The sequence below is a fragment of the Pempheris klunzingeri genome, chromosome 19 (assembly GCF_042242105.1).
Source record: "Pempheris klunzingeri isolate RE-2024b chromosome 19, fPemKlu1.hap1, whole genome shotgun sequence".
Lineage (NCBI taxonomy): Eukaryota > Metazoa > Chordata > Actinopteri > Acropomatiformes > Pempheridae > Pempheris > Pempheris klunzingeri.
In genome coordinates this window covers 11,095,430-11,116,079 of record NC_092030.1, presented here as the reverse complement: position 1 = coordinate 11,116,079, position 20,650 = coordinate 11,095,430, and the positions used below count along the sequence as shown (strand labels likewise).

At 39.7% G+C, this 20,650-nt stretch overlaps 1 protein-coding gene across 2 annotated transcripts; it reads right to left on the bottom strand.

Moving 5' to 3' along the window:
* Nucleotides 1-8,046: 8,046 nt before the first annotated feature.
* mvb12ba (multivesicular body subunit 12Ba) lies at nt 8,047-18,039 on the bottom strand. 2 transcript variants are annotated; one of them, XM_070851115.1, is made up of 10 exons: nt 17,874-18,039; nt 13,961-14,083; nt 12,352-12,459; nt 12,052-12,148; nt 11,727-11,856; nt 11,078-11,221; nt 10,266-10,360; nt 9,198-9,253; nt 8,866-8,925; nt 8,047-8,362 (listed from the first exon to the last, which is right to left on the bottom strand). In XM_070851115.1, the coding sequence occupies exons 2-10, from the start codon at nt 14,069-14,071 to the stop codon at nt 8,276-8,278; spliced, it is 888 nt and encodes a 295-aa protein (XP_070707216.1). In that variant the 5' UTR covers nt 14,072-14,083; nt 17,874-18,039; the 3' UTR covers nt 8,047-8,275. The 2 variants fall into 2 exon arrangements, with proteins under 2 accessions (XP_070707216.1, XP_070707215.1); XM_070851114.1 differs by lacking the exon at nt 17,874-18,039 and adding an exon at nt 17,742-17,817.
* Between the last annotated feature and the right edge of the window lie 2,611 nt (nt 18,040-20,650).

The following is a 20,650-nucleotide window of genomic DNA, read 5'->3' as shown; positions in this document are numbered from 1 at the left end:
TTACATTTGTGAAAAAGCATTTTAATGGAGATCAAAACTAAAACTTGATCTGCTGGCCACGTGGGGCTCACCGCTCACTTGCGCCCCAGGCAGGGCTGGTCAGGCCATGGTGCACATCCTGGCCGTGAGTGAAGCCTAATTAACGCACTCCCTAACAGCTCATTCTGCTAATTTGCCAGCAGCTGGTGCATAAAGCAAAGAAAAGACTAGGTTTGATGTTAACCATCAGATGCCACTCACTGCCTATAAACGTAATGCAACGCATGTACACACGAGGATAAGAGTGTCAGAGACTCTTTGATGACGTGCGCCCCCCCACATTGACTTCCACCATTTCTCTGGTTTTTACAAGCGGCTTTTGCAGATGAGAGCTGTAAACCAGGAAATTAGCAGCAGCTGACGTTCTTGTAAACACATTTTTTTATAATGTTGTCTGTGTGATGTATCTGAGCAGCCAGAAAGGCTGCGGAAAATTAGGCAGCGCTCTTAAAGCGGTTGTAGTGCCAACACAATGCATTCTGGGTAGCTGTGTGCAACAGACTGCTATGGAAGCCAAGAAGATGAGTCAGGTTTAAATGTTCTTTATGAAATGAAATGAAAAGTCTTAGTTGTGATATTGATATTGATATTGAAGTCCACTGACCTATTAGCAGCTTGGCATCATTCACACTTGGACCAATCAGAGTTACTCTGCTCCAACAGCGGCAGGTGGTTGGGCTGAATTATCACTCAATCATCAATACTTATTTTTAAGAGGAATTAAACAGAGATTCCTTCAAAGTGGACTCAAGCTACACTTACTAGATTTCTAACCTGATTAAAAAAAACATATAAACAGTGCCAAACTCTGCTCTCCTACATGAAAGCCACCCTTATTTTCCATTTTGCGACATGGAGGACACCTTAACACCGGCACTGGACGTGAAAACTGCACTGGAGAATTATTTAAGGTGAACATAAATAAATTGGGTTGCCGACCTCCGCTTTTTAAGTTCTGAAGAAAGAGATGAACCCAGTGGTACCTTTTGTTCTTTATCACAGTTTGAATGAAGTAAATGGATTAGCAAGAAAACATGAAGGAAACATTACAGGTTTAGTTACTACTTCAGTAATGTAAGTACAGTAAAAGCTCTTCAAACACAATGGCCTAGTGTAGTAGAGATACAGTATTTAAACAATACCTTGCTCAAAATCATGGCTATGGTTAAAAAACTGTGTAAAACCGACTGAAGTTTATGGATTTTCCTTCAAGACATTGATTACGAGTCCATTGTCATTCTATGTCTGGGCACTGCTGAAATATAGGGGAGACTAGGATTGGTTGGCACACTTCTCACTCTCTGCCATTATCTCTGGCATAATTTATGTTAGAATACATGAAAGTATATAAATGAAAGCATATAAATAAATATGTTGGAATGTCCACAAATGTCTAACATTAGGTGATTTCTGATTTCAATTATGTTGTGCTTTTGGTTTTAAAAATGGGCAGATTTTCTATCAAATGTTCATGTTTTCTGGTTCTAGTAACTATAGCATTTTCACATTGTGCCAACCAACCCTATAACATGTACATGTACTGAAAATGAAAATGAAGCAACCAGCAGGATATTTGAACATTTCATTCAAACTAGAACAACAGAACATGAACATTTAACAGAAGATGTGCCCATTATTAAAACAAGTTTAAGATATTCATCAGTAGGAATGTCTAATTAATTTTGCCATTGGCCATCCATGCAGTTTTTGATATTTAAAATAATTTCAAATCTCTAAAAATACCCTGACAAAGTATACGTCTAATATCTGTGACCTAAACGAGCTCATGACCAGTTAGATACTAACTTGAGCTGTGTGTGTGTTATGTGTGCTATTTATGAATAAACATGAAACAGACACATAAGCTATGTATGCACTACATCTGTTTGTAACCAAATACTTGTTAATATACACAGCGGTCAGAGTAAAACCTGTGATCAGAATGGCTATTAATGCACTGTATTGCATTCAGAGAGTATATTGCACCAACACCAGTTTGATTGATGATAATGCTGATAATGAAACGGCACCAAAATAATGAGTATTAGAAATAGCAAGCAATCCTAATGCAGACCCATCTCAGGATTCCACTGGAAACGAACAAAATAAAAAACATTCATTCAGAGACCGGCAGATCCACTGTCTGCGCTGTCTGTGCTGACCTCAGGTCAGTCAGTCTGCCTGCGCATTTATGTGAAAACAAGTTAGTGCTCCATCAATCATCAGTACCATCATTAACCTGATACGAGCTTTCATCTTACAGTAATTGCTGACATGTAATTACACATTATGAGAATTCATCTCATTCACACTCATACAAGTGCCAACTGTGTGTGTTTGTGTGGTGTGTATGAAAGAGAGAGACACAACTTGTGTCTCATTGTTCAGTATACCTTTGTTGAAGACACACTGACAAGCGCCTACAGACAGAAGGACAGTTCAGGATCGTCATCTGATGACATGATGACATGAAAGCAGGCTATTTTATCTATCTTGGAACTATTGTTGAGTCCTTTGAAGCAAACTTTGACCATCCCCTTGTACTGAAAGTCTGAGGTCATAAGCACAAAGCCAACACACAATGTAACTCCGTATAGTTTGCTTACCCTTTGTTATCATCTCCACCCCTCCAGTGCCTGGAACTGGTATATGGCATTTTTGAAGTAAATGACAGCAGATGCATTAAGTGCTACAGAACTAATCACCCCATCTGTCTCAAACCTCCAGCGGAGCTCACTGATGGTCATACAGTAACCAGTCATATAGGTAATATTAGAACGGGTACCTGTTTGGGAAAAATACCAACAGTTTAAAAACTTACACTATGGATTGTGAAGAAGTACACAGTATGTTGCAGCAATCTAAAGCATTACCTAATTTTTTGTTGGTTGTTGGATAAATTAACCAATGACTCATATGTGTATGAATTTTATAACATTTGTGAGAGAGAAGAATAGATATCTGACGCTCCACAATTCATCTTTTATGTTAATGAACATTAAATCCATCCCTGTGAACAGCCTATTGCCCTGCTGGTGCTGGACTAAAATTGAGATGTGTCCAGTGTACTCTTCCTTTTGTTCAAATGTTGTACTGTTAGCATGATACTTGAGCAGTTGCTTGTTTGGCTGTAATATGCTGTATGTTAATGCGAAATTTGATCCTGCACAATAAAAAAAAAAAAAACTATTGTAGCCTCGGCAGTACATTTGTTCAATTAAAATCTAGGCTTGACTGTATTCACAGCACTGCAACAGCTCAGGACTAAGCTGAGAGGATTGAATTTATTCAAGGCACAGACATAAAGGTCTGTTTTAGCAAAATGTCTACACCTTTGTCGCATGTTCTGAAACAAATCCAAAAGCAAATTGTTTAATCATATTGTAGTTTTGACAGCATTGGCTTTGCTATTATTACCTGGATGGATGGAAACTAAAAACTGAACATATAAACTTGACAGGACAGAGAAAACAATCAGGGGAAACAGAATTAAACTTTTAGCTTCCGAAATGAAATTTTAGACAACTCAGGAAGTGTGGATTTATCACTGTACGTACATGGACTGTGTGTGTCAGAGAGAGACCTTTCGGATGTATAAAAGAACACATGACATTAATTACCGTTGAATAACGACTGACCCTGACGATGAATCGATGATCGATGAATTTCTGCTGCTGTGCCTTGTGGGTAAATGGACACGCTGCTTCCCTAAATGGTGAGACATACTTATCCTTTCTGGTGCGGTGGGGTCGATCCCGATCCCCAGGTTAACTGCAGTGCCCATGAATGTATCTGTAATCAGCTGTTTCACAGCTACCAATGGATGCCCACTAAAGCAGCAAGACCAAGGCCTTCTGTATTTACTGCAGTGATGTTCACAAAGCTGTTCAGGTCTCAAGTCAAACCTTCTCCACATGAGCTAAACCAAGAGATAACATCCTTGCCAAGTGATCCTGAATTTAGATAAGATTCCAACAGCCATTACTCTGAATAAGCTGCAGACGTCTCTGCCAGTTTGCATTTGAGCCATTTCTTCACTAGAAAAGCTGCAATGCAGTGATTAAGACACACATTAAAACTGCCTCCAGACTGGAACAGCTGTGACTTAGAAAGACCTTTATTTGTGTGCACAACACATGACAAGGTCAAATGTGCACTGACTTTTTTCCATTTCTGCCTTTTGTGGTAGTGTGCTAGTGCAGCTACAGATGTGTATCCGCCTCTGTAGTTTATCCACTCTATAAAGCTCCTGGGGTGGCAGAAGCCACATGTTTGCTAGAGAGCTAATTGACTCGTGTGTGTGTGAGTAGACCATTCAGAAAAAACACAAAGATGAAACAGTGCAGAGAGCTGAACCACCAACAGTTTGCTCTCTTAACCTTCAACATGTGTGCAAATCCAAGGCAAAGGAAGATAACCACAGTGAGAGGTGCATGGTGGCTTGTATTCTCACTTTGAAGTTGGCTTTGAAGCGTTAATGGAAGAAACAGAAAAGTCTGAAATCAAATGTTGGGTTTTCTATGACCTTTTCCTCTAGTGTAATTTGACTGTGGGACTGTGGAGAGGTCATAAGTCTTTAAAAATCAAAAAGGTTCACCCTCTTGGGAGACAGAATGCGCAAAAACTTTCCTTTTCTACTTTGAACACAACATACGTCTTGATCTAATCGGCCACAGTGCACTTGCTACTTTTCTCTCATTCTAAATGTGCGGAGGCTGGAGGCTTCATGTTGCACACTGCACCACGATTTCAGACTACTTGCGATGTCAGAAAATCATAGCGGGGAGGTTGAAGATGAGCACGGAGCAGATGAATGTGAAAAACCCTTCTACTGTCAGACACACAGCCACCACTCAAGGTTAATGTAATAAACCAAACACAGTGTTGACTATTAAAGAAACATCTGAGAAAACATCTTAATCAGTATTAGCCTCAGAAAATCCAGTGCTGACCGTAAGTGACATCACCATTCTCCTCATAATAAAATCCAACTTAAGGTCAGAGTGTTCAGTTCATCAGTTTAATAAAACTTCCTTATAATACAAATTCAACTAATGCTGTTTTGTTCATTCTTTGGTGAATAAAATCTATTAATAACCTAGAAAAATAACTATCCTATTGAAACCCTATGACATCTCATGTCACTGTGCATGCAAACAAACATACACACACACACACACACATCAAAGCAGGATTGTTATTGGTTGTTAATGCAGACACCATTTTAGTTCGCTTTTGAATGTTTCAGAAAAACTGGCGAGAAGTTAACACCACAGCTGAGAAATGACACGTGTGTAGCTTATCACAGGGCAGGCTGAAACACAAGCTCAAATACACAGAGCTTCACATGGGCATGAGCCATTTATCTTTTCACCCCCATCAAACATGTCAGCAGTGCAATTCACAAGTTTTTGTTACATTTCTGAAAACGACAGAGTCTTAAGCACAACAGGGTCACAATACTGAAATGACTAATAAATTAGATAGACAAAAATATAACAGAAAGAGTTAATCCATGCATTTATGACTTGATAATATTGCAGAAAAGAAGTAAAACAAAGTATTTTTCTTTAAACATCACTTTTATGAAACAAATTTGTTTGAAATAAGAAAAATGGAACAGGGTCGTTGTTCTGGTGCTTTTCAAGACAATACTGTACTAACATAAAGGAGCAGTGCATGAATACAGAAGCATCCTGCTGGAGTGAACTTTAGAGTAATATCTTGATTAAAGCATGCCTGGATTTCAAAAGTGTCCTTCACATAAAAGCCTATCAGAAGTGGAAAAGATTATACCCTTTGAGCAACTGGTAGTCTCTTCATTTTAAAGATCTACAGGAAGTGGTGACTTTAATTCACAGCACCTTGACAGTGACTGAAAACATGGCAAAGTAGAAGAAACCGTAAATAAGTGAATGAGATCAGCATTTCTGATCTGAAGAGCAGCATAGTGGTGAGGATGGCATGACTCTTACTGACTGAAAACTCAAAGCAGGATATCTGGAAACAGAAATATGAGCACATACATTTATATAAACAGGGGAAATGTGTGGCTTGTCAGTATCTGTATATGTTGGCCCATAAGTAACAAGAAATGTCAATGAGTAGAAATGTCAGATATGTTTGAGCTTATTTAGGAACATTACATAGTATTGTGCCAACAGAGAGTACTGACAAAATGACCTTTACACTGTAAAATGTCCCTCTGACTACATCTCTCAGTCACAATTCTCAAAGAAAATATATTTAAGGGACCCTTAAAAACAAATTTCAGCAGTTATTGGTGTTAATGTTTGTGTCAAATCTAATTTTCTTTCAGCTCTAATGCATAAAATTAGAAAAGATTAGACTGATGTAATAAATAATTTGGATTACGGGATAAAACTATATTGAAATTATCCAGCTAGTATCCCTTCAAAATGAATTGACATTTCATTTGTTATTGGATATTTATCTTTATAGGACCCGTCTTATTTTGTCACGGGGCTTTTCCACCAGTGAGGAGCCAGTTCGTGAGCCGCATCTCATGTCATCTGAAACACTTCCATTGCCAACTGGTTGAATTATGCTAACCCCTTCAAACTACTACCCCCCCTCTAGTGTCCAAGTCCCATCAGTCTAATCTGAGCTGAACTCAAGTAGTTCTGAGTAGATGGAGGGCTTCACATGTCAATTGGGTAAAAAAAAATAATAAAACGGCTAAATTACAGTTATCAGACTTCTAAAACAGATTCAACGTAAAACAGTTACTTTAAAAGGGTAGAGGGAAAGCAAGCCAAATTAAAGACCTATCATTGTTACAGAGGATAGATATGCACTGTAGTCACAATGGTTTTTCACATGTAAAACAAAAAAATGCCTTTGCTAATGTATGATAGACTACAAATTGTGACACATATACAGCAACATATTTCTCTCTGTAACTTTAAAACAGTGAGGATCATTCTGATGATGTAAAGAAACTAGGGCTGGGTTTCAAAGCTCAGTATGTGTTGTTTTGATACTGATGCAAAGTGTGTTCAAAAATGGCTCAGAGTAATGAAGTCTGTCGAGTACCAAAAGTTGGCGTCAAAGAGTAAACCTCAAACAAAACACAGCAATCAACAACAAAAAAACTAAAATGGTTGTTCGTTTAATATGTGTTTTTGTGAACACAATTATATGTTAGCTAAAGTTTTTTTTAGTGGGAGCTGTAGTTATGCAGTTAAGCTAACAAATTAATTGTTCAACTTTGTTATGCTCATGAAGGCGTCTATTTCTAATATCAAAATACTCAACATGGACAGTCCGCTGCAAACTGTAGAGTTGCAGCTGAATGAACTTCTGAACACGTGACGGTGAAGTGATGGGGTAAGGTATTGAAAAGAGTATTGTTTTGGTATTAGTACCGAAACTCTACCACCACTAATGTGGAAACATGATACCCAGCCCTAATAAATAAGAAGTTGAGAGAACTGATAAGAATAGTGGTGTGTGTGGTCCAGCAGTGTAAACTGTGTCCTGGTTTAGTAACCTTTAAACAGTAACAGTGGTTCTATATGTTAGCCAAGACAGATAGTGAAGTGGACACTGAAATTCCCAAACACAAAGTGCACTCACACCACTAGATTACAGTAACATCAGGGTACACTGAGAATCATTCCCCATTAAAAAGACCAGTACGAGCTTGAAAACAAAATGTCACTGACGTGGACTTTCCTTTTGTTTTTCCAACACATGAACTGGGATGATATGCCCTTCTGATGCCTTGATTCCAATGGCAGCAGGCAACAGCAGCAGGTGTGCCATGAACAAGGAAGGCAAATGTGATGGCTGCTCTCGTGCTCTCATTCTCATTGCATCAGAGAGCAAAGGCCTAACGGGGGCCTCCATCAGAATAAAGTATCCTTTTACTCCTTTTGTCTTGTTTCTAACAAGTCCTTCAGATGGGGTGAGGTTTTTTCTATTATAGGGAACAGTGCTTCACCCTTTTTTGAGAAAGAAATGTATTTTAAAATCATATGAGTGAGATTCCTTTTCTGTTGTGTCCAACAGCGGACAATTGCATCTCATGTTAAAAGCCAGCTCCTCCATGTAGTGGTTTCAGCCAGACCCACATAATCATTCTTCTTGTTTCTTCCTTCTCAGGACAGGTTTTTGGGACTATTTGTTGTGGGCATGTCCTCAGTAGTTGTGTACAGGTCTCTCCTGCTGGTGTCTGTATGGGGGAGTGTTGTTAGGGGAAGGGAGGGAATCCTCAGGCCTCAGAGCTCAGGGAGGTCCGTGTTGGACTGGGAGGGAGGCGAGCTGCTGCACTGTGCTCTGTGCGGAAACTGTAATCATACTGACAGAGGGAGAGTCAAACATTATTACTTTGTAAGATGATCTGACAGGAATTGATCTATTCTACGCTCATTGGCTAAATGTCTGTGACCACCGGTGCTGCGGTGGATAAAACTAAGGACTATGCTGGCTTCTGGTGGACACAGTGTGTAATTACAGTAACATGCCATTTAAATGTCAGTGTCTACTTCTCTGCATTCTTCAAAGCACACAGCAGATAAAAGATAAAGGATTCCGTTAATTATAACTTGGTAGCAATATTACTATAATGAAGTCCAGTAGGTAATGAGGGATCATTATCAACATTTCAGGCTCATTTTAGTTTGATCATTCTGATTGTGTTGTAGAAAGGTCGCCATGTTTCCATATGTCAGCTGTTACTTTGATGACTACTGAGTTATCATAACCAAAAGAAAATTATGGACAGAGATATGAAAATAAGAATGAATTTGAAATAAACTGTAGTTCCCCATGACTCCAACTGGATTACATTTGTCTACTCACCTCTTTCTCAATCTCAGCCAGTGACTTGATTGTAATGCCCATCAGATCCACCTGCTGCAGCTGAACATGGAGAGCAGCGACCATTAGTTCAACAGTTGTCCAGTTATGTTAGCAAGTTCAACTTCAGTAAGTCTACCGTTAACCTATATAGTTTTTTCCTTTCAACCTATAACTGCTGCATGCATATCTCGTTTCTGGCTTATACTGGTTCTAATAACCGCTTACTGCTGAACTTGAACAGAGGTGTTAAAACAATAGGAGGACAAGACCTGTGACCTGCTATAACGTCAATCTGCCACCAAAAGATTAAAGGCTCAGCTCATGCCACTTACATCAGATGAGGCACAGGCAAACTTCTCAGAAATCATGAAAGGCACTCCATCCATAGCTGCAAAAGATCAGAGGTTGTAGTGATCAATAACTTTTTAAGAGATAATTGGCTGTTTCAGCCTTTGATACTTTTGTCCCAAAAATAAATATCTGTAGTAAGAAACCAAGGCACTCTGTTGAATTAAGCCTTTAAAAAGAGTCATTGAGCTCCACAGAGCTTCACTTGCTGAAAAGAAATTGTAGGGATGTTAGGCTATAAAAAGTGCCTCTATGTGATATCAATAAGAGCTGAACATGCTGACCCTTTGACAGTTATCAAATATACTCTGATCATGAGACTATTAAAAAGACTGAAAAGACTATGAAAATTCATGTCTCAAAAGAATAATCTGTGGGGAATAAAATTGAATCAGGTATAGCAGTGGCTTTGTGAGGGAGCACAGCTACATGCTAACGTCAGTGTGCTAACATGGTCACAATAATAACACTAACATGCTCATGTTTAGCATATAATATTTACCATGTCTTCGTCTGTTAGCATGCTAGCATTTGCTTATTAGTATTAAACAGAGCTGTGGCTGATGAAACAGTCATTAGTTCTGCAGATAATTGGTTGTAAACCAAAGTATTGTACAACAAGTGTTGCTGTTGCCCGAGAAAAAGTCAGAGGATTACCGCAGTTATTGGGGTTCTTCCTGGGGGAAACATGAATGTCTGTAGCAAATTTCCCTCAGCCAAATTAAACTATCTATGGGGCAGTTATACCTCTTCCTAGCAAATGATAATGAGTCCTGTTTCATGTCAAACCTGCTCAAAATTTGCAAGCATTAAACTGATTGCTTAAGTTGTACATGAAACTGTACATGAAAGGCCTACCCGAGGACTAAGAGGTAAATATCTGAGTGTCCTGTTACATGTGTCTTGCTGTTTTCACTTCGATTTTCTTAAGCCAATAGGGGAGTACGTTAAAGCCAACAAGGGAAGCTGCAGCTTTTGAAGGGGCACTTTTACACACACTAACAACATCATTAGATTGATTGGTACGTGTCAGACAAACACGTGTTGCTTACCTGAGATAGCATACAGGTTGGAGTTCTGGTGCTCATAGTCTGGTCTGGTGGTGTTCTTCCCTCTGAAGCTGGCTGGGAGAGTCATGGAAATATGCCTTGGGACAAAAAGAAAAAAAAAGATGGAAAATGGAGACAAAACACTCAAATCGTCTCTTGATGCATGCTTGTTGCATAATTCTGTTACTGACCGTCCTGTCAGTCGTACATATCTGTTAGGTAGCTCCGAACAGGTAACTCCTGATATACTGTAGTTACCTAATGACAGTTACCGGTGAGGCTCTAAACACATGCACTATCGACTCTTCTGTTTTCTGTGATTCTGTTTCACAGACAATCTTGTCTGCGTGTGTAGGTAATTAACAGCATTAGGATGTAATGGCAAGCAGCTGTTTCTGAAGTTATCAGACAGCACGGAACTCATTTTTCCCCCATTTCTAGCTATTTGTAGACATATGGAAATAGTATACTTTGTCAACAGTACTCTGTGTTCTGTAGCCTGTGTATTATTGTCATTCAAAAGCAGCATTCACAGTGGTTTGACAGTTCCAAGAACACGATGTTTATTAGAAAAGAGAAAAAGCTGAAAGCGTCACCTTTTCCTACTTCACTGTGATCTAAACATAGATCCCCTTTCCTTTCTCTCGAGGATGTTCAAGGACAGTGAACATCCTCTTTCCTTGATTCAGGACTGTGCACAGAGCTTCAAACATGCGAGGAAATGCAGGATACATGTGAGCTTGCTGGATGGGTGTGGATAAATCAGAGCTATGCAATCACACATTTGTACAAACACATCATTAGGGTAGACATACTTGGGCATAGGAGCTGCTGGGACTGGGGCTGAGCTGGAGGAGGAGTTCACATTCTGAACGTTGTTGGTGGTTGGTGTGTGTGTGGAGTCCTGGGCCCGAGGTACGTTCCCCATGCGATACCAGATCCCCATGTTGTTGAGCTCTCTGTAAAACAAGTAAATACGCATTAATAAGCTGAAAGAGCAGAAAGTCTTCCCCAGATCATTTAGAAAAGTAACAGGTTCAACATAAAGCACGTCCACTTCAAAGAAATGGTGGACAGGCTTCAAAGAAAGAAGACTGCCCACTGTGTGACTTCTGCAGCCAACATCTTTTTTTTTTTTAAATATATATATATCTTCAGAGTCGCTCCAGCTTCTTCATGCCCACCTGATCAGCCTACCTTACTGGCATAGTCTATTTTGATTTCCATGACCCTCCTTGCAGAAACTCATTGTGCATTCAGAAACAGCTGAAAACATGTGAGGGATCATCTTAATCATCTTAATCATCCATGTGGTTCGATGTGCAGAGAAACAGTAATTTGGTTTCAACTGCAGTCTTTAGGATGGTAAAACTATTGTTTGGACCTTACTTACATTCTCCTACAGATGAGTATTTGTCGAGTCTACAACAGAAAATTCCCTCCATGTGATCCCAAGCTGCTCACCCTATAAATGTGTACTGTGGGGGCGCCTGTTTGGAGCGTCCCATGATGCGGATGTCACAGATGGCTGCCTCTGTGGAGTCCCGTGGGATAAACTTGATGCAGAGTCGCCTCTTCCTGAAGGCCTGCTCCTCTGAGGGACACACAAGAGACAGCCAGAGTCACTCCACTGCAAACAGTCTGCTCAATCGCTTTAGAGAGGTTCTCTTAAGATTAACGGGACATTATTGAGTCCCAATACTTTGGGGGTTTACATTTTCATTGTTTTAAGACACAATTACCACACAGTGATGCTATCATTGCCTTTCTACTCCACTTGATAACTTACGAGTGTCAACAGTCTCCTGGATCGGGATGAAGCCCACAGGCAGAGTGTCCTTTATATCGATCAGCTTCATGTCCACAAGCACATTGCCTAAATGGCTCTGTGCAGAAAAGGACAGAGTACAGAAGACAGAGGGGACAAATGATGGAAAAAAGAGAGATTATGGGAAAACAAAAGCCAATGGAGAGAAAAAAAGAGAACAATAAATGAGTGGTGCATCTAACTTGATGGTTCATTCAAATGCTATATGTATGACATGAGATTGTTGGATGCATAGCTGGTTGGTCAGCTGAGGTAACTTACATTTTCTTTAGAGAAGACCCTGGTGAAGCAGAGATAGCGAGTCACCTTGGATTTGAAAAGGCCATCCTTCCACAGGTCAGCATCTAGGCCGTCTGTAGTTGTAGAGACCTGGAGGCAGATATGTCAAGTGAGGAGGGCTCATCAAACTTTGACAGTAATTACAATATCGGGGTGTCACGGACAGTTTTCATCTTCCAAAGGAAAATAACATCCGAGGCTCAATGCCTGATAAATGTCACTGTTACTTGGTGTGTGGTTTTTCATTAAGCTTAGAGTAAAACATGATAATGGTAATAATGCTAATAGAAGATGCCCACTGCAGCTGTAGGTGATAGTTCACAGTATGAGGACAGTGATTCTGATGTCACTTCTCTTTTAGCAGTGAACCAAGATGAAAGGTTTGAGTAGCGCTACAGCAGCTGCTGCTCCTGGTTTCAGTCAAATCCTCCGATCAGGGCGATCAAATTCTTACTGAATTCCTTTTGTTACAGAATCAAGATAACCTTTGTCTAATGTTTGAGCTGGTTTTGTCGTGATATATCATATTTCTTGCCCATCTCTGAAATGGTCGCAACCTGATCAGCACAACTCTGTTCCAAATGATACTGTTTCAAAGAAGTGTCCAGGTTACAATATGAGGCTGTCTCCTTTGAAGGTCCTGGCAGAATATTTTCAGAGTTTGGAGGCATAAACTTGATTTTAACGGACAATTTTAAGTCTTACTGGAAACTAAACCAGCAAGTTAATGTGGATACACATCTGGTTACATTATCCAGTCGGGAGCAAAGAGGTAAAAACTGAAAAGTCCTTTAGTCCAGTGTCATTTTGGGTTGTTCTAACTGTAAAATAACCTTGGTGAAATCTTTGGTCATTAATCCAAAACAGTGATCCTAGATCTCACTGTCAGGCGTGTATAACAATGGCCAAATTAGAGCTCTGAAGACATAACATAGTCTCATAACATAGTCTGCGCCAGAAATGTTGAACAAAAATCCTTCTATGTGACTGCTGCCCCCACCCATGTCTATAAACCACTCACTGGCTCAAACTGTCACAATGTCCTCAGCATAATTCTAATAATATACTCTATACTATACAGACACACAGAGATACCATGATGTGCATATATTTGGGTTGAACTCCATTTTCCAGTGCAGCAAAGAGACAGAATATCACTAACAGTGCTACATTTGCTGCATATTGAAAAACATTTAATCAGCTCAAAACCTTCCTGCATTGTATATGGTAATGTACCTTAGTAAGGATTCATGGATCTTTATTGTCATACCAGCACACATTTTCACATGAGACAGCACAAAATTGAGTAGTCGGGACCCGGTTATAAGCCAAAGAGAATAGATCAACTATAAACAAGAGCATAAGAAAATGAATGAGAGCACTATAAAAAAAAACAACAGCACTATAAAACAAGCATTTAATAGCGATAAATAAGCCTGAGTGCAAAATGCAGTTGGCCAGGTTATAAAGTGAAATGAGCAGTGAGGTAGGTCTGTAGAAGGCCACTCCGGCTCAACGTTTTATACTGCACAATCAAAAATTGATAATTATCTGGTAATGTGGTAATTCAGCTGTGTGCTCAGTGACTTACCACATCATATCCTGTGGGTGCCCTGTTCCTGGAGGCTACTACTCCAACTCCAGTGATTGGGTCCATGGGCATCTCTGGCAAAGCTTCAGAAAGATCACGAACCTCAGGCATCTTTGTAGAGTTCTGCAACCAAAAGCACCACAACACATTAGCTTCTTGGAAACTGGCCTGAAGTACGAGGAGGGTGAAATTGGACAATTAGTCAGTTCACATGTAATGAAGCTGAGCTAAAGTGCATTTTCTTCTACTGCTCACACTTTTTTACTGTTGCACGACATAGTTATGCTGTGGACACATGACGTGAAGATGGCAGCACACATTACAAAATAGAGGAGATATTACTACTATTATGCCTTTGTTTTAGGTCATATGTATACCTTTTTTAAAGTGTTTTTTAATTTGTTTTTGCATTTCAGAATTTTTCACTGGAACATGGCACTTAAAATGTACTAAAACAGTTTAGTTTTGACAGACAATATTACAGTATGCTATTAAAGTAATGAAAATGTTGATTTTAAAAAACCCCATCACCATCTGTCCACTGGTGGGACCAATGAGGGGCAAAGATTAGGAATGACTGAGCATAAGTGCACATTCAGTTTAGCATCCTCTCATATTCATTGCAAAGCATCAAAGTTACATCCATCAGCAGTGAAAACCTTATTGGCTTTCCAGACCACATACTTCCAAGAATTTCTGAATGAGTGGTGAATTTAATTTTAAATGTTAAACGGTGTTTCTAGAAAGTAGTGAATATTTACCAAGAAAGTCAGAGCTGCTTTAAATTAACTGTGTCAATCATGTTCCCTTTTTTGGATTTTTTCTGAACCAGGCAGCCCAAAAGCTTTAATTAGAAAAAAAAAAAAATCAATCTCAACTTTCTCCTAATATCATGTCATCCAACGAAACAGACAAACCCTTAACTTGCATGCATTCCCTTTGCATTACATCACATTAAAAAAAAAACAGAGTGCTTCATGACAACGCCCCACAAAACTAATACAGAATACTTCCACACCCACACGACACAAACTGATATCAGGCTGTAGTTCCAGCTTCTCAACTGTGAGGATTTTGAGGCCTCTCTTTGTATTAACTCAGTTGAGAAACTCTGTATGTTTGAGTTTTGGAGTGTTAAAGAAGAAGAGAGGGCTCTACAACATGAACACTTCACATGAGCCTCTTTCTGATTTAAGGAAGACCTTGTAAATGTGACATGCTGAATTTGAACTATTAGGAGCAGGGGGTTCTAACATTTTTGATTGAAGGCCTAATTATCCAGCCTTGTGGTATATTGCAACACAGCAGCATGTTAATAAGACATAAGAAGTTTGGGGTTTACACAGAGCAGGAACCCATCTTAACGCTGCCAGGACAACAGAGGCCTCCTGGATAGCATCTCCTTGACTACCACAGTCCTCTGTTCAGAGCCATGACACAAAGAGAGAAAATAAAACTCTGCAGAAAAGGCTGACTGACTCAATATTGATGTGTCTTGGGTTAAAGAACAAAAATGACCCCAGGAGGCGGCAGACCAGTGGTCTGTCACACCAGGCATATGCTGTGGCTCAGTGTGTATTCACATGCAAATCAGTGGCTGATTCCGATTAACACTCACAAACAAAATGCATAATGTATAAAATCTAGCCATGACTTTGTAAAACATTGAAAAACTAATTACCAATATCACCAAAATATGTAGAAATAACAGCATCAATGTCATGTTGACAGGACTGCATCTGAACTGTAATCATAAACATTTTATCTGCCTTAAAAACTAACAGTGTCCATGTAAATGACATGTGAATGAGTTGAAAGGGATTTCTCCTGGCAGTGCCTTTGTAGGTTCCTGCTGGCAGTAGTTGATGTCAGCCATGGAATCTGCAACTATGCTGGCTTCCTTTATCTGTTGAAGGAAGAGCTTGTTTGGCCTTCAAACAGAGGGTTCTGTAATGTAAATGTTCCATAGAGGCTCTAATCAAACATGAACTGCAATGAGTGTGCAATATTTGGTGCTTGCTGTGCAAGAGGGAATGCAGAACCCCCTTTCCTTTTAAATTCACATTTTACATTTTTGTTGTCACTTCATTTAGTTTCCAGGGTGGGTTTTAAAACAGAATGTGGAGGGAATTTGATTTAGATTTAAGAAGTTCACAACTGGTATTATAATACAAACCCAACACTTTGTGAAGGCAGTTGACTCAGTCAACTGCCTTCACACCTTCACATGCTTGTTGTGTTGACAACATTTGACCAAATTGAAAAAGACCAAAACTCAAGACACTTCCTTTAATTCTAATTGAGTTAATTTTGTTAATACATAATATAATTTTGGTTCATTTTCATTTCGCTCTCAAGTTTTTATTTTCATTTCATCTAACTAAAATGTTTGTTTTTTCACTCCTGGTTTACTTTTTAGTTTTACTTAACTAAAATAACCTTGCCTCTCAGCACAGCTGGGAAACAGCTGGGAGTTAAATGACATCAAGTGATGATTTTAAATCTTATTTTGCAGTTGAATGATTATTTCTGTTGCTTCATTAATGAACAGATGTTTGTTTCCCCTGACACGTTTACATAATGAAGTGAAAGGACTCTGAATAGGAAAATGGGTGCAGTGACCAGATAACAGAGTACTAACCAGCTCCTACAGCCCCAGCCCCAAGATTTCTGTTTTTAAGTTTGCCACTGACAGCACCGTTTGGTCTGAATGTTTCTGTAATGCGATTTTTACATGTTGCTTGTAAAACATTTAACATGTTTGTTTGGATTTTTGTTTATTCATGACGCGGAGGAAACATTATCTCCTTAAATGTCTCCAAGTGGCTGGAAGTATGCACAGGTGTATGCACGTTCAGTTTCTGAGAAAATCCTTTTTGATGAGCAGACAGTGGACCGTTCATAGAACTCATCTACAGTCAGGCACTCTTTAAAAGTAAATAATGTTTTGGCATTTACATGAAAATGTGCATGTTTACAATGAAAGCAGAGCAGATGTGTATTCACTGATAAAGTATTAAAAATATATAATCACACATACACACACAAACATAACATAATATTGGTTTGATCCAAGCTGTTTGTTTAGTAGCAAACAAATACACTTGGTGAGACAAGACTTTGCAGGAGCTGGTTTGACGTGTTTATCTTAAATAAGACTTTTCCAAGTGATGCCAGCTACTGCTGTTGCAGCATTGCTGTCTCTGGAATACAAAGACACGACGAGCATGAACTATTTCTGCAACAATTTACTGAGTAAAAACTGCTGGATCACCCATGGATCTAAACCTACCGAATTCACCACCACACCCAGATCGTTTAGATCAGTGTCACATCAGTTTGAATCATGTAAGCACCTCTGTTGAAAAGCAGTAGCACCAATACCCGCGACCACCTTTCAATTGAGTCTGGCATGTCTGCATACTGGGCAGGGTACGCATTGGTTCTGGGGTTAACAGTAGCTAATAGCTAGCGGTGGACATAAGTAAACTAACCCAACTAGTTATCCCTATCCGTGCAAACATAACGTGACAATAAACGATTAACAGCTTGTTTTTCATCACCATTGTTCACTTAATACGGGTCGTGGTTTGTCAGCTGTAACTCCGAGATAACATTAGCGTGGGTAGCTTAGCTATGCGACACAGCTAACAAGCTAGTCAGCTAGCATGCTAGGAGTGACCAAACCACAGCTGCGACAAACAGGCAACGCTGCCGGACCTTCACGGTGCCAAGAGTGTCCCTGGTCAGAAGGTATCCACCAGACGTTTTAGTAGCTTACCATACACATCCAGGTCATTGTGCTGTCCCGTTGTGTGAGACAAAAGCAGCTTTACATGCCATAGTGTCGCCTGAAGACACCGAATGTGCAGCAGCTGCAAATGTTAGCTACCTAGCAGGCTACTCCACTTACCCAGCGGGTTAACAGTTGGACCAGACCGTGTATCTCTTGTCTTATCCGCTCTCACACCCGTTCACAGCTTCCGGGAGACTCGCATCTTTACGAAATAGCTAAAGTAAGCAGCGAACCGATCCAAGGCATAAACTGCTCTGAAGGTACTCGCATGGTGGTTCTCAGCTAGCGGATTCAGGAGGGGGCTATCAGCGAGCTGCTGCTACAGGGGACTGGGAACGGGGTGGCGATAGTGGGGGGGTGAGCCAACTGGAGGAGCCTTGCCCCCCCTCCCCTCCGTGCCTCCGTGCCTACGTATTGAACACATGTAAACACGAACACTTGCTAATGATGCAGCGTCTTGTGTATTTGAAGCTTTCTCTCACATTCTCGAGAAAAGTTTGCAGTCGTTGGACGACTGACTGCTTCTAGTCTCTCACATGCAGTTTCCTAGAAAAAGCAGATGAGTGCTGGTTTGCAAGATTACATCAAACATGAAATGTTGTTTCTCAATTTCTTTTTCAGACTCAGAAGGCTGGATGACCAACAAGGCAGTGATGGCCACTGTCTGGGGCCCAAAGACTCCAGGTTCACCATGTAGCAATTAGTGGTAAGTTGATTAACTGCAACATTGATAGTGAATACTGTAAGCACCACCAAATCACATTATAAACCAAAATGACAACATCAGCATTGTTACCTGATGTAGAGGCCCCGTTGTGGGGGGGGGGGGGCAGAATGAAACCCTAGTTTTAAGGCCTTAACTGTTTCGCATATATTGTGCTTGCATGTTGCATTTTATTAAATGCAGTTGTGCTCAGCCAGGTTACCACAAAGTAATTACTGATCACTAACAGATGGGGGTAGACAGGGGAGGGTCAGTTTGAATATTACATTTAATAAAACAGAATGAGGAAACCCTTCCTGCCAGTGTGTTCATGGCCTTGACTGACTGGCAATTTTTACTTTTCAATTTTGATTGAAAAGAAAAACACATACATTCAAACATTCTGTCATTTACAATATTTCTTTCAAACCTTCATGGATGCCAGTTATGCCCTGTTGTTCTCAAGGTGTGCTTATGTCATGTCATGTTATGTCATGTCATGTTAAGTCTTTCATTGGAATCTATTAGGCTTTAGTTTTATATACATATCGTACTGCTTTTTTTTATGGCTTTCTTCTTCATCCCTGCCTGACATTATTGGAGCTCCTGTCTTCACATGTCTTCTGTATGACAGCTGGCATTGTCTTACTCAATTCTACTTCAAGCAATCTCATTCCTCACTTGCACAAAAAATATAATGTAATAATTAAGAAAATAAAATCCTCTTACTTATGGTTTTAGATTTTACAATCTAACCAGGTGACCAAAATAAATACCCTGCAGTAATGTTAAGACATGAACTCCTCAGCATGTACATAGACTGTGTCTAAGTGCCTGTGTTAAATCTGCCCACGGAACATCTACTGAATAAAGTGTTATGGTCAAGTAAAGACTGGTCTATCATGAGCTGCATGCAGTGTGGCAGTGCCTCTCACAGCCACAAGATGCTGCAGTTACACTGTATACAGTTTACAAGAGGCCTGAAAAGACTCTCCTCGTTGATGTAAGCTATGAACTTGTATGTTTTAAATGTCATCCTCAATGTAATCCATCTGATGGCAAGACCAGAAGAGTTTTCTTAACTCTAAACAAACACATGCAGACATACAGATCAACTTCTAGAACATTTCACACCGTTTCCTCAAACAAACAAAGTGCTGGGGCTGGATTTACAAACTGTCAGGGAGCTCACACACAGAGCTGCAGTGTAGGAGGGATTAGGAAAGTGACTCAGAGACAGTTTAAGGGAGGAATTATACGTTGTATCTCACAGAGGAGGTGCAGGGAAATTGGTCAGTCACCTCAGACAAGGATCCGACAATTTAGGCTTCTTATATCTGAAGGATCACAGCACTGTTTTTGCATGTTTAAGTAATTTTACATTAACTCATGCAAGCCAATGACTAGCCTAGAAAAAAGCACATTTGAAATTTCAATGTAAATGAGTAAAAATATTGGGTCACTACGATGCATTAAAGGGATATCTCAGTAAATCAATATTGCACTTTAAGCTGTTTTACAGATTACAAAAAATAATAGTGGTTAAAATGGAAATAGCAAAAGCTGTGATATCACTTTTTTTACTTTTCGTCATCAAAATGTTGACACTACATTTCCTGTAATGCAACTCAATAGCATCTTTTCTTGGGCCCTCCTGTCTGGTAAATATTCACATCTTTCTAAATCCACATCCATCATCGATGCAGCTGGTTTCTGTTAAATGTATGCAGTCTCCAAGTACAGGCTGACCACATCATTGGGGTTATTTTCTCAGTCGACTTGCCGAAGCTCCTCCAGAGCAGCAGAATATGTTTCCCTCGGGCTAAATAAAGTTCTATCTTTTCTTGTATTATACAACTGTTTCCACAAGGACTAGTGCTGCTTGAAAGCAGGGAACTGATCTTTGGGCCTCATTCACCAAGTTTTTTCTTAAATTCATTCATACAAAAGACGTGTTTGCACCCATGTTCTTATAATGATGAATCCCATTGTCCTCGTAAGTTGAAAGCTTGTGCCAGTTTTTCCTATCATTAGTCACAGTCAAAATGTTAAATTTCACTGATGAGTGGAATAATTTGGAAACATGACATATGCACTCAAATGTGCATAAATGGGTATGTGTAGATTCTGCTCTTGCCTTAGAAGAAATCCTAAATAAGAAAAAATGTATGCCAGAATCTTCATGAAAACT

What these genes read in the sequence shown, in the direction of transcription:
- mvb12ba (XM_070851114.1), bottom strand. An exon ending in CAACCTGTATGCTATCTCAG is followed by an intron (nt 9,254 to 10,265) that starts GTAAGCAACACG and finishes GATCTTTTGCAG; the next exon opens with CTATGGATGGAGTGCCTTTC. An exon ending in TTGCCTGTGCCTCATCTGAT is followed by an intron (nt 8,926 to 9,197) that starts GTAAGTGGCATG and finishes CTCCATGTTCAG; the next exon opens with CTGCAGCAGGTGGATCTGAT.